General features: G+C 35.0%; 1 protein-coding gene across 1 annotated transcript in view; it reads left to right on the top strand.

The window, feature by feature from the left end:
- Window positions 1-14,685, top strand: part of KCNH5 (potassium voltage-gated channel subfamily H member 5) — a 275,740-nt gene that overhangs the window by 57,601 nt on the left and 203,454 nt on the right. The window contains exon 6 of the mRNA XM_032482152.1: window positions 1,060-1,452. Coding sequence (XP_032338043.1) covers window positions 1,060-1,452 — 393 coding nt within the window. The remainder of the gene's footprint in view (window positions 1-1,059; window positions 1,453-14,685) is intronic.

Below are 14,685 nucleotides of genomic sequence, written 5' to 3'. Positions count from 1 at the left end.
TCAAGGTTCATCTAACCTTACATTGAAATTTCTCCACTTGTCACAAAGATATGGAGAAGCAAACTTGAGTATTTAGTATTTTTTTTTCCTAAAGGGAATTTGCATCTGGGCATGAAATCCAATATTCTTTAAGTCCTGATTGAAAAGGTAAAAGGGAAAAGCAGGCTACAACATACACAACCCTGATACCATTGTGCCAGCCATTAGGGTCTTGGCTAGGTCCCACTCAACAGCACCAACCAAGCATTAGAGTCAGTTATGCTCTTAAGATGCCAAATAGGTGAAGAATGGACAATGGTGAGTCATGCAAATGACAGCTAGACAAATCAGTGAGAGATGTGTGGTTCTAGGAAAGCTTGCCCAGTGAGCGTGCAGAAGGCACGCCCAGAAGTGGATGTCCAGCAGTGCTGTGGGTCAGTGTCGGTGTTGGAGGAGGTCATTGACAGGATGTGACTGCCGGTTGACCCTTGAGCTGGACCCAGGCAATTGCAGGCTCCTCCCCACCTCCCCTGTCCTGGGAATGTTATGTTCTCCCAGTGGGAACCATTTTTAAGGATGCTTCTTTGAGAGAGTATGGTGCTGTTGAGGCCATCTGGACTGAATATGTGACTGAATCCTGTTAAAACCTCTGTATAATCTTTTAAGATGTGGTGGGTGGGTTCAGAGATCTACTGGTCTTGTTCTGCTCAGTAAAGGCCTCGTAAGTTCCTTTGCTTATTAAAACTGCCACCTACCAATCAGGAGCGGTCTGCCTCTTTCTTTGGTCTCTTCCTGACTTCTGTGTATGGGGGCCAGTTTTTGAACCAGCAGTTGGCCACTGGAGAGAAAGCCAGAGGGAATGGCAGACAGATCAACTTCAGCAGAGTGATTGCACTTGGAATGATTTTAAACAAACTTTGATACAACTCAGAATATGGAGATGAAACTGCAGAGCATGACAGGGCTTGATACCAGGAGTCATGATAAATAGGCTGTAGTTTGACTGCCAGTAAATTTGAATTCATTCCTAACTGTGCAGAGATGTCCAGGTCACTTATGTATACATTTTCTCTCTTTTAGGTTCTTCAGCTGGGATCAGATATCCTTCCTCAGTATAAGCAAGAAGCGCCAAAGACGCCACCACACATTATTTTACACTATTGTGCTTTTAAAACAACTTGGGATTGGGTGATTTTAATTCTTACCTTCTACACCGCCATTATGGTTCCTTACAATGTTTCCTTCAAAACGAAGCAGAACAACATAGCCTGGCTGGTGCTGGACAGTGTGGTGGACGTTATTTTCCTGGTTGACATTGTTTTAAATTTTCATACGACCTTTGTGGGACCTGGTGGAGAGGTCATTTCTGACCCCAAGTTGATAAGGATGAACTATCTGAAAACTTGGTTTGTGATTGATCTGTTGTCTTGTTTACCTTACGACATCATCAATGCCTTTGAAAATGTAGATGAGGTAAGTTTCTTTCTTTTTTTTAGTACTTGAATCAGTGTTTTGAGAAAATTATGATCAGAGAATTTTACAGATAATCCAAACTTCTTTTTAGCTACCACTTTCAACCTTCACCATATTAAACACTTGCTATAAATTTTCATAATTGATTACCTTAAATTGATATTCATCTGCTTCTTTTTATTGATTTCTGGTTGAAAATACTAATTACTGGGAAAATGGCTGTGGTTGATGTTTTGGTTAAAGGAGGAGGAACAGAAGAAAAACCACAGCATTTGGAGTCAAACATGGATCATGAACTAGATAATTGATTGAAAGATGATGAAATAGGTGTACTTTCCTGGGAAAACTGTAGCATTTTAAAACTCTGTGTATCCATAGATCTTTTACCTCCTTCCCTCCAGATACATATGGTAACAGTCCTTGAGTTAACAAAAAGATAGAAAACTTTTATGAAAGAGCAATTCTTGAATTTATGCCTTTTTTGGATTTCTTTTTTTAAAAATAGTTTTTGCTTTAAATTTTGTCCAAGTACATTTGTGGTTAGAGATTGTATTGGACGACTTCTGATGGCTGGTTTAGTTCAAGATTCTGCTTTTTCACTGTTACCTGCATGACTAGAAATACTTAAAACATGTGTAATATCTTAAAAGACCATTTCATCCAGAGCTTCTTAGCTTCTCACTTAGTAGTGGATGATTTTCAACTTGCTACACCAAGGATGCATATAAATGAGTCAATATAGAATGTATCTATTATTAAAATTTGTGCCTAATAATTACAAACTTAATTTCCCTAAAGATTCTACTCTGTCCTTGCAGACTGCTCAGATGGAAAATTCTTCACTATGTTGTTGTCATTCTGTGTGTTGGGAAGTAGATTAAAACTTTTCTTCAGTAACTTTTTCCATAAAATTTCTGCATTCAATCAACTTTAATGATATTAAAAAATATTTCCCTGAAAGTTAATTATAGACATTGTATTTTGATGTTCTACATGTAATTATTACTTTAAAAAATTGGGAAAAAAAAAGAAATCCTAGTAATTTGTTTTTTAATTTTAGATTCTACCTACATCAAGTTTTTTATGGTACATTTATTTCCTATTTACCTTCTGGAAGGGTTGAGAGGGGTTAATTTTGAAAATGCTAATCATGTGATAAGAAAATAATAAGTAGTATTTATATGTTCACTTACTAAATGGTTTAATATATTCAGATAAATGAATTAAGATTTCCATTTTTAAGAACATAGGTATAAAGATTTTAATTAAAAATAATAAAAATAGGGTTAATTCATAAAAAAGAAAATACATTAAATATATTACATAAGATAAATGCATTTAATATACTACAAAAATATATGAAAAGATCCTCAGACTTACTCATACTAAAGAAAATGCAAAGTAAAACTATAGACTACACTTACCATCAGTTATTTCATACACTAGGTTGGTGAGTAACGTGGCTAAGGATGCACACTACTCAGATGTCCTTTCATGAAAACCTGCTGCATGGAGCACAGTTAAAGGCTCCCTGGAAGTTAAAGGCTCCTGGTTTGGGAAAGCCAGTCAAGCCAATCCTTAGTATCTCTTCCAAACTCAGCATTCAGTGATATCACACTATTGTGGTATACTGGTAGCTTGAAACTGGCCACGGTGGGAGTATTTACACCCAGAAAGTCATAAATGCTATGAATAAAAACTTTTTAAAAAACTTTATGTAGAATTAATTGCTAATGGTTTACTAGTACACCAGTGAACACAGTTGACCGACACCGGCTGTGGTTTTCTGATCCGCTGCCGTTCACACGCTGAGGCCGTGTTCCTCAAGGCAGCACCCAGGCAGTGACTAGGAGTGGTGGTAGTATAATGATTAGCCTACTCCTGCCCAATGAAGAACTCCTCTATCCAGCAGCTTTGCTCTGGGATTCCCCATTTCCCTTGCTGTGGTTGAGGTACTTTGAACAGAATTCTTCCTTCCCTCTTCATAGGTTTCAGACCTGCACTGTGGTGTGAAGGTTCCTCCTTCCTCCCATTGTCCTTCCTAGGCACTTATCTCAGTAAAATTCTTGCATATCTAACCCTGACTTGGCACCACTCTGTAGGGGACCTGAACTGATAAAGTGATGGGGTGAGGTCTCTCATACATTGCTTAAGGGAGTATTAACTGGTAAAATCTCTATGAAGAATAATTGGCAGTATCTCATTTTGAAACAGAGAAGACCCTAGAGGTAACCACTTTCAAGTTGTGGGATTCTTTTATTTGCCTCCATCAGCAAACAACAAGCTTGTGAATCTACTTCTTGGTTTTTCAGTTTTAGGACTTGGACTTCTTACTGTGGTGAAATTTGAGGTTTTAGCCTCTTTCCCCCTGCCCTCACTATATACATGCACTCTTTCTATCATCTCATTCTCACAATATAGGTATATCATCCTTTTGGTTCCATAAATATTAAGTGTTTTTTAATCATTATGACTGCAAATATCTATTTATAGCTGAAACTTCAACATGCTGTGATGACCTTTCCTTTTCTGCACTTTCCGTTTTCCAGAGTTGATAATTACCTGGTTTTATCATTTGCTTAGTTTTACTTGTACTTATCACTAACTCAGCCACTAAGCTCTATGCCAGTTGTCTAAATCTGCCCTCATTACATCGATCAAGCAATATTCCATTAACCTCATTTTCTTAAACAAATCTCTTTACTCTACCCTCCTAGCTGATTGACAGTTTGGCTAGCTACAATGTTCTAGGCTAGAGATAATTTCTCCTTAGACTTTTGAAACTCATAGTGCCATTACAGTCTACTTTCTAATTCTGTTAAGAAACTTTAAGCCATTTTTTCTCCTGGAAATTTAATATATCTTCTCTGTACAGAGTTCTGAATCTTTCCAGTGGTATGCCTTAGTGTGGGTTGATTTTCATCAGCTTTGCTGGTCACGGACTGGGTCACCTTTTTCAATCTGGAAAAGCATGTCTTCTGTTTTGATTTTTTCTTATGATACTTTTCTCCATCCCTTTCCCCTCTTTTCTGTTTTCTCTCTTGCTGGAACTCCTTTTGTTCAAATATTGTACCTACTGGACTGGTCCTCTAATCCCTTTTTTTTTTCTTCTCTTACTTTCCAATCTTTTATCTTTTTGCTATACTTCCTGGAGATTTTCTCAACATTATTTTCTAACATTTCTTGTCACTAATAATGCCTTAAAATTTTTTTTTTTGCTTAAAATCTATTTGGCTTGATACTAATAAAGCTAAATTAGCATTTGTATATTGGTATATATATATTCCTATCATTTAACTTTTTATCACTCTAGATTATTATACTCTAGTTGTATCTTTTATCAATAGTCTGTGTACATTCTGAGGATCTAACTGTTAAGTTTAGTTTGTTTACATTTATTGTAATTAATTACTTTTTGATTTACTTAGAGCATCTTATTTTCCATTTTAAAATACTTTTTCTTCACTTTTCTCTGTTTTTACTTCATTTTTCTTGTTTTCGCTTCATTTTTCTTGTTTTCTACTGTCTTTTGGAGTGATTGAATTTTAAGAATCTCCTGGATTCTCTCTACTGGATGGGAAGTTTTTCTGTTAATTGATTACTCAACATTTTTAGCATCAATATTTGACTTTTTATTATCTTTGCCCTTCCAAATAAATCAAGGACCTCTGTTTGCCTTCTCATCTTTCAAACTAGTATTGTCTTGTATTTTGGTTCCACGTTACTTTCAATTTTCTCTTTTTAACTATCAGATGCCTTCTCTAGGACATATTTATTGTGAACCTTTGGGATGGATCTCCATTTCCATATCTGTAAGAAAAAAAAAAAAAGAGAAGGAATGCCTGACTTCCTTGCTTCACAAGATGGGTTTTAAGGAATAAATGGGAAAGCAGCCATGAATCATGTTTGCTTGTAGAATTGTGCATATCTGAGGGGATATTATTATTTCATTTGTATGTATCTGTTCCTCAGCTTAGTTATAAGCCCTGTGATGGTGAAGAATGTGTTCCATCTCCTTGGTAGTCCTTCGTTGCTTAGTGCATATTAGTGACTCACTGACCTGAAGCAATGAAATGTTAGCAAGGTTTTAGTAGATTGTACAATGACATAAAAACAAAATAGAACTAAAAAATGAGGAATTGAGCTAGTGTTGGAATAGCAGAGTATGAATCTGAAAATCACAGTTTAATCCTTTAACATGATACGGGTGCAGAATGACCTAGAGGACTTAATAACACTTTTTATATTCAAGATTGTCTCAGTCGACATGCTCTCTGGAGGTAATTTGATTTATGAGGAATTCACAAACTGTATATGTGATTCTTTAAGAGAATTTTGAGGCAGGGAAGCCAGAGTCCATTAAAGGAAAGCATTCTGTTTGGAAATAAGTACTATAAATTTCCTAGAAATCATAATGGGGGTAAAAGATGTTATCACTGAGAATCCAAGGAATAGAAACAAACTCCTTTGTAGCATGAATTTGAATACAGCTCTGGGAGGTCCAGAGAGCTTGATTTCTGGCAGGCTGGGGGGACTGAATTATAAGATGTCATAGAAAGATGGGGCTGCTGCAGATAACACACAGTTTGGTAGCCTAAGTGGACTTAGGAAATGTGATACACGGGGAATTCAGGGGACAGTGAGTGATATTAGTAAGTGGTAAACATGACAAACTAGGTCAGAACAAATTGAAATTTGGAAGATGATCACTTATGCTTTGTTTCAGGAGGCAAAATGAATGGGCCAGTGACTACTAAGTGGAAGTGTATAAATATTCCTAATTTCCAGAAAAGTTTATGGAAAATAATTTTCTAAATTATAATTTTTCTTGAATTATGCCTATCAAATGGCCACATGCATTACCTTGTCTTAGCATATCTGTTTACATAGAAAATTTTTACCTCTTATCTGGTCATCAAAACAAGAATTGGAAATCAAAGAAGCTAGTTATATACATAGATTTTAGGGGCTTTTTGTCACTTTTGTTGAATTTCAGACCCTCTCCTAAGAATAAATAGCATGTTAGAAATTGTCATTTAGTGCAGTCTGATTGCCATTACTTTTTCATTCAAGGCTGTATGTAGATAATTGAAAATAATGTTTGAGTGGTATAGGTAAAAAAAAAAAAACATAATTTTTTTGTTTTCCTAGTTTTAATCTTACTGAATTCATGGAAACACTGCCAAGTCTACCTTGGAATTGTTTGATTTTTCTTATCAATATATTTGCCCAGCTGATAATAAACTTTTCTTAAATAGTGGTTTTAGGTTCACAGCAAAATTGAGAGGAAGGTAGGGAGACTTTCCATACAGAGATTTCCCCCACCTCCCCCATGATCAACACCACCAACCACAGAGATACATATATTGTAACTGATGAAACTGTACTGACACGTCATATTTCCCAAAGTTCATCGTTTGTGTTAGGGATTACTCTTGGTGTTACACATTTTATGAGTTTTGACAAATGCATAATGACATATTGTAGTATCAAACAGAGTAGTTTCACTGTCCTAAAACTCTGTGCTCTGCCTATTCATCCCTTCTTACCTCCTAACTACTAGCAACCACTGATCCTTTTAGTACAGTTTTTCTTTTTCCAGAATGTCATATAGTTGGAGTCACATGGTAGATAGCCTTTTCAGATTGGCTTCATTCACTTAGTAACATGCGTTTAAGATTCTTCCATGTCTTCTCATGGCTGATAGCTCATTTTTTTTAGTGCCAAGCAATATTCTATTGTCTGGATGTACCACAGTTTGTTTATCCATTCACCTACTGAAGAATATCTCGATTGCTTCCAAGTTTTGGCAAATATGAATAAAGCTGCTATAAACTTTTGGGTGTAGGTTTTTGTGGAGGCATAAGTTAACAGCTCATTTGGGTAAATATCAAGAAGCACGGCTGGTGTATCATATAAGAATATGTTCAGTTTTGTAAAATGCTGTCAAACTATCTTTCAGAGTGGTTGTACCATTTTACATTTCCACCAGCAATGAATGAGGATTCCTGTTGACCCACATTCTCATCAGCATTTTGTATCATCAGTGTTTTGGATTTTAACATTCTAGTAGATATGTAGTGGTATCTTGTTGTTGTTTTAATTTGCAATTTTCTAATGATATATGAAGTTGAACATCTTTTCATATGCTTATTTCCCAACTGAATATCTCCCTTGGTCAGGTGTCTGTCAGATCTTTTGCTCACTTTTAATGGGGTTGTTGATTTTTTTATTGTTGAGTTTTATGGGTTCTTTGTATATTTTGGATAATAGTCCTTTATCAGATATCTTTTGCAAATATTTTCTCCCAGTCTGTAGCTTGTCTTATTCTCTTGACAGTATCTTTCACTGAACAGGGTTTTAATTTTGATGAAGTCCAGTTTATTAATTATTTCTTTCATGAATTGTGCCTTTGGTGTTATATCTGAAAAATTATCACTATACCCAAGGTCACCTAGATTTTCTCCCATGTTATCTTCTTAAAGTTTTATAGTTTTGAATTTTACATTTAGGTCTATGATCTGTTTTGAGTTAATTTTTGTGAAAGGTGTAAGGTCTGTGACTAGATTCCTTTTTTTTTTTTTTTTTGCATTGAATGTCCAGTTGTTCTAGCACCATCTGTTGAAAAAAACCTTTCTTTTCTTTATTGTATTGCTTTTGCTCCTTTGTCAAAGATAAGTTGACTGTATTTATGTGAGTCTATTTCTGGGCTCTCTATTCTGTTCCATTAATCTATTTATTTATTTTTTGCCAATATCACATTGTGTTAATTACTATAGCTTTATAGCAAGTGTTAAAGTTGAGTGACTGTCCTCTAACTGTTCTTTTTCTTCAATATTATGTTGGCTATTCTGTACAATTTTTATCCCTCCATATAAACTTCAGACTAAGTTTATTGATATCCACAAAGTAACTTGCTGGGATTTTGATTGAGATTACATTGGTAGCTATAGATCAAGTCAAGAATAACTGGAATCTTGACAATATTGAGTTTTTCTGTCTGTAAACATGGAATCGTGCTCCATTTATTTAGTTTTTCTTTGACTTCTTTCATCAGTATTTCATAGTTTTCCTCATATACATCTTACACATACTTTGTTAGATTTATATCTAAGTTTTTCATTTTTTTTGTGCTAATGTACATGATACTGTGTTTTTAATTTTAAATTTGAATTGTTCATTGTTGGTGTACAGGAAAGTGACTGGCTTTTGTATATTGACCTTGTATCCTGCAATTGTTCTAATTGTTAATTAGTTCCAGGTTATTGGTTTTTTCCCCACACTGGTCAGTTTGTTTGGATTTTCTGCATAGACAATCATGTCATCTGCAAAGACGTTTTTTTTTCCTTCCCCATATGTATACCCTTTATTTTGTTTTATTTTCTTATTGCATTAGCTAGGACTTCCAGTATAATGTTGAATAAGAGTAGTGAGAATACACATTCTTTCCTTGTTCCTAATCTTAGTGGGAAAGCTTCTAGTTTCTTACCATTAAATATAATGTAATTTGATATAAGCAGTAGGGTTTTGTAGATGTTATTTTTCAAGTTGAGGAAGTTCCTCTCTGTTCCTAGTTTTCTGGGAGTTTTTCTCATGAGTAAATGTAATTCAATGAATGCTTTTTCTATTTCTTAATCTATGTGTATCTATTGATGTGAATGTGATTTTTCTTCTTTGGTCTATGATGTTATGGATTATATTAATTGATTTTTGAGTGTTGAACCAAATGTGCATACCTAGTATAAATCTTACTTGGTCATACTATATAATTAATTTTATATTTTGTTGGATTTGATTTGCTAATATTTTGTTGAGGGTTTTTGAATCTATGTACAGGAGAGATACTCATCTGTAGTTTTCTTTTCTCATATTGTCTTTGTCTGGTTTTGATATTAAGGTAGTGCTGGCCTCATAAAACTGGGTTAGGAAGTATTATTTCTGCTTCTACTTTATGAAAAGGATTGTAAAGAATGGGTATAACTTCTTCCTTAAATATTTGGAAGAATTCACTACTGAGCCCATCTGGGTCTAGTGCTATTGGTTTTGGAAGATTATTAATTATTGAATCAATTTAATAAATACAGTTCACCTTAAATAATCTACTTCTTGGTGTATGAGTTTTGATAGATTGTGTCTTTTAAAGAATTGGTCCATTTCATCTAGATTATCAAATTTATGGACATAGAGTCATTTATATTATTCCATTATTGTTATTATTACTATTGCAATCCTTTTAATGTCTATGGCATCTGTAATGATGTCCTCTCTTTCATTTCTCATGTTAGTAATTGTGTCCTCTTTTTTTTTTTCTTGGTTAGTATCACTAGAGGCTTATCAATTTTATTGATATTTTCAAAGAAAATTTTGTTGATTTTCTCCCCTGGTTTCCTACTTTGACTTCATTGATTTTTACTCTAATTTTAGTATGTTGTTTCTTCTTACTTAGGTTTAATTTGCTGTTCTTTTTCTAGTTTGCTAAGGTAGAAATTTAGACTATTGATTTTAGTTCTTTGTTTCTTTGTAATATATGCAGACTAAACTATAAATTGTCCTCTAAGAACTGCTTTGCTGCATCCCACAAATTTTGGTAAATTGTATTTACAGTGTTATTTAATTCAAAAGAAATATTAAATTTTTCTTGAGGTTTCTTCTTTGATCCATATCTTATTTATAAGTGTGTTGTTTAATCACCACACTATTTTGGATTTTCAGTTATGTTTTTGTTACCGATTTCTAATTTAACTTCATTATGGTCCAAAAGCAGATAATGCATGATTTCTATTGTTTTAAACTTGTTGAGATGTGTTTTATAGCCCAGGATGGGATCTATTTTGGTGACTGCTTCACATGAGCTTGAGAAGATTGTGATTTTTGTTTGTTTGTTTTTGCTTTTTGCTGTTGTTGTAGTCAAAGATGTCAATAATAGCTAGTTGATTGATGGTGCTATTGAGTTCTACTGTGTCTTTACTGATTTTCTGCCTGCTAGATCTGACCATTTCTGACAGAGGGACAGTGAAGTCAATAACTGCAATAGTGGATTCATCTTATTTCTCCTAACAGTTCTATTAGTTTTTGCTTCACATATTTTGATGATTTTGTTAGGTACATACGTATAAGAATTATGTCTTCTTGAGAATTTACACTTTTGCCTTTATGTAGTACTCCTCTTTTTATTCCTGGTAAATTTATTTGCTCTGAAGAGTATGCAACTTTTACTGTGATGAAACATACTATCTCTAGGATAACTCTACCCTCTATGTGGAACTTTCTTAGTGTAAGTGTTCTTAGTTTCTTAGTAGCCTGTTTTAAAAACTTTTAGCTGCAATTTTAAGTCTTATATACCTCCAGTTCTTCTCTGCTTAAGAAAGCACCTTAATAACACTAGTGCTTCTAATAACAATAAAAAATATTTATATTTTTGTTGAGGATTGGATTAGTGGTTTACCAACGCTTGTCTTTCATCTGTGTGCTCAGGGGAACGTTTATGGGTGACCCTATTTTGCATCCTTCAATTCTACCTTAAGTAAAGAATTCAAATCCAATAAAGATCTTTAGAAAACTAAGAGTTAAGCACTTGCTCATTTCTGGAGGAATCAAAAATAGACCTTATTCTTCCTTAATGCTAAGTTTCTGTCTTGCTAATATCCTGGATTTGCAGTGCCAGACATATAATTGCCATACTATATATATGTCTATTGGAGTGAATGAGACATTGAAACTTATCACGTTTCCTAAGTATACCTGTTTCTTGCTAGTAATGGAAAAAGTAGGGCCAAAGGGCAGTCTTTGTAGCGTAACCCTAACTGTGCCGTAAACTTCTCCTTGCAGATAATGGGGCATTATCCTTTGGCCACTATGCCCTCTGTTTATAAGTTCCTTTCCATGAATATTCTCATGTAAATAATCTTCTGGTCAGGTGACCTACCCTGCCAGGTTTCCATGCATGTTTAGGGATTATTTTAGGGTTTAGGTTCCCAAGCTGGGATCTCCCACTAGGAGTGCAAAGCATTGTGGACAAATGAGTACAAAGATGTACAAAGAATAGTCACTTTACTCAAATACCTACCTTCTAGCTTTAGAGAAAAACTTTATCACAAATTATTCAAAAGTGTAAACCAAAGAAGGGTCATTGATTGTGAAGGAGGAGACGAGGAAAGGATTTGGAGAATGGGTAAGAGTCAGCCACAGGTTCCAAGTTGGAGCATAGTGGCAATAGGCTGAGCTTTTAATTTCTACTCCAAGTGGGGGTTGATGGTACGAAATGTTATCAAGGTTGGGTGGCAAACAGATTTAAAGATTGCTATCTTTCTTGTATTTGAAAAATGTGATAATGTTCCAGGAATGTATTCTTTTGCATGAATTTTCCACAGAGGCAAAGCTGTCTGCCTAGCTAAGGGAATTAGCTTTGGAAGGATAGGAAGTTACAAGCAATAAGGACAGCAATAAGATTCCTTTATTTGATTTTGTTGCTTACAGGAATAGAAATTTTTATCTGTACTGATCTTCACCATGATGAATGCTTCCTATTGTTAAGCATTAAGCAATGATTCTGATATAGAGGCAAAGAAGGTTGAAATATATTGCAGTATGTCTAATATAGCCCTTAAAATTTTTGCCTTAACTAACTGTGGATACTTGCATAGAAATTGCTCTTTATTGTCTTTCTGCACAATGACTATCACTATGTCTTAGAATATATCATTTCCTCACTCTTGTTTGAAGGAAGTTCTAAACCTCTATCCCTACTCCACTTGGTCTTTTTATTACTTCATTTTATGCCATGGTTTTTTTCTCTGCTTTTACGTAACTCATGCTAACTCACAAGGAACATGTTTATATTGGTGTCCAAGCTGAGTATGGAGTTAGACAATTTCAGCTCTTTAGGCTTTTAAGTTAAGATGGGTCCAGTACCTGCCATTTGAGTCTCACTTGCTCACTTCTGAGTTGTCCCCTGGGGGAAAGGGCACAAGGAGCATAGCTCTACGGGCTGCTACCCAGACTGCTATGAGGTCAAATCCTGTGGAAGTAGGTACCTGATGCTGCTGCACTCATAAGCAGTGGTTTCTGCCCTCTGTCCTTTTAACTCTACTGAGAACAAGCATGGTCCAAGATAGTGTTGTGGTATGACTGTTTACTTGGTTATCATTGCAGACACAAGTATGGACTTTATAGTCAAAGGGCTGGCGTGCATTTTTCCGGAAGATGCTAGTTTTCACTGTGATTTGCTTATGTTTAAGTCATTATGTCAGTAAAAGTCAACCATCTTCAGTGACATTCACACTAATACACAGAATTACACTGAGTTAGGAGTGGTCATCCTCAAACAGCTTTTGTTTGAGCTTTTGCAGGTGTTGTCATTGCTTTGGCCACAGTGAGTTAAGAGACCTAGATGACAGGAGCTTGTGCAACAATTGTTTTATAATAATTACAAATTGTTAGACCGGTAGAATTTTTTTACTCAAATATGATTCTCCTAGAGTTTTAGAACAAATTGTTCTTCTTGTGTTTGATATTGAAATCTAACAATTAAGTTTAAAATAGCTCATCTATTTAGTGGTAGTTTCACCTATATTGGCAAAAAAAGTAATCATATTTAGAAAATACAATTTCCACTTGCAGAGGCCTCTCAGTGTCTATAATAAAGTTACATCGCTAGGACTGATCATTTCTGCCCTTTAGTGTGATTAATAAGCCATGTACTTAGATTGACTGTTGAGATGTAGTAGTATATTCAGAAATATATAGGAATCGTCCCAAAGGGATTTATTTTTCTGTCAAAGACATTTAAATGCAAAAAAATACCTTACTTGATTTTGTTCATCCATTCACTCAACAAATCTATACTGAGCCACTCCTTCATTCTAAACACTGGGAATCTAGCAGTGAACCAACACACAAATCCTCCCTGATCTTCATGGAGCTATCAAAAAAGAAATTGCACTGGACACTTGTTAAAAATGGCAAGGGAGACTTTGTTCAAGATTATTGCAATAAAGGAGAGAGATTGAACTCAACTCTGCTGAAACAAAAGGCCAGGAGGTTGGTCAATGTGACTAGGGCATCTATGTTTGCTAATCGGTGTTACTAAAGTTAGGCTCCATCGTGGCCACTTCCGCCTGTCTCTGCTTCAGCACTTACTGCCTGCTGCATCATTTCTTCACTGTTTCATGAGCTAGTTATTTGTACCATAGAACAAGGATCTTAACCTATTTGAAGATGGGGATAGTCAGGGGAGGTCTCTGGAGAGGTGACATTTAAGCCCAGACCTGAAAGATAAGTAGGGTTAACCAGACAAAAGGAGTGGTTGGTGGGTTAGAGAGAGTGTTTTTAAAATTCATATTTGGAGACTTCCCAGGTGAGAGAGAATATAAAATTTTTTGAAGAAAGGAAAGAATTTTTCTGTAACTGGAGAGCAGAAGACAGAGATGCACAAGGTGAACTGTAGAGGTAGGTAGGTTTAGGTTGTTTTAAGGAGTCTGGATTATTGTAAAGGCAGCAATTTCACTGAGGGATTTAAAGCATCTCCGAATCTGGTTTACTTGTACACATAGCATGATATTTGAAAAAAAATCGAGACTTAGTATACTTCTTTTTGGGGTGCACATTTTGATCAAGCTTTATAGTCACTGTGGACCTAATGGATATTAATGAGAACATTTTTTCCACAGCAAGAGGCATTTACCATTAGTGTATTATGGACATTGCAGAAAGTAGATATTTGTTTTTCATCTATCTGTCTATCTATCTCTTTATCTATCTATGCCACTGTGTATTAATAAGAATATAAATAGGCTAAAAGAGGTGATACGTGTAAGCTATTTAAACTGAGAGTTTCTCCTAAAGCATGTTAACTAATGTGAGGGGTAATTAGGATTATTTCCCCATGGATCTCTTGGTAGCATGAGCTGAAGAAGTGAGTTCCAAATAGGATGGAGGCAATAGAACTTGTTATCTGGATTAGAGATGCAGATAACCAATGTAGTTTGCTACATTTTCTAGTTTATTTAGTTTTCTCTTAGTTTTTAAATTGTGCTCTACAAAAGGAAATGGAAATGGGCTAGGTAGTCATTTATGTATAAAATCTGCTTGGAATAAGAACCCAATGTTTATGAAACAGAGCGGTTTCTATCCAGTTGCCTGATACAGTGCTTCTCACGAAGATTAAATAAATATTAATTATTAATTATGAGTGCTAGAGGAGTCAGAAATTATTATGAGAGATTTCTGTATTAG

The sequence above is a fragment of the Camelus ferus genome, chromosome 6 (assembly GCF_009834535.1).
Source record: "Camelus ferus isolate YT-003-E chromosome 6, BCGSAC_Cfer_1.0, whole genome shotgun sequence".
NCBI lineage: Eukaryota > Metazoa > Chordata > Mammalia > Artiodactyla > Camelidae > Camelus > Camelus ferus.
This window is presented reverse-complemented; position numbering and strand designations above follow the sequence as displayed.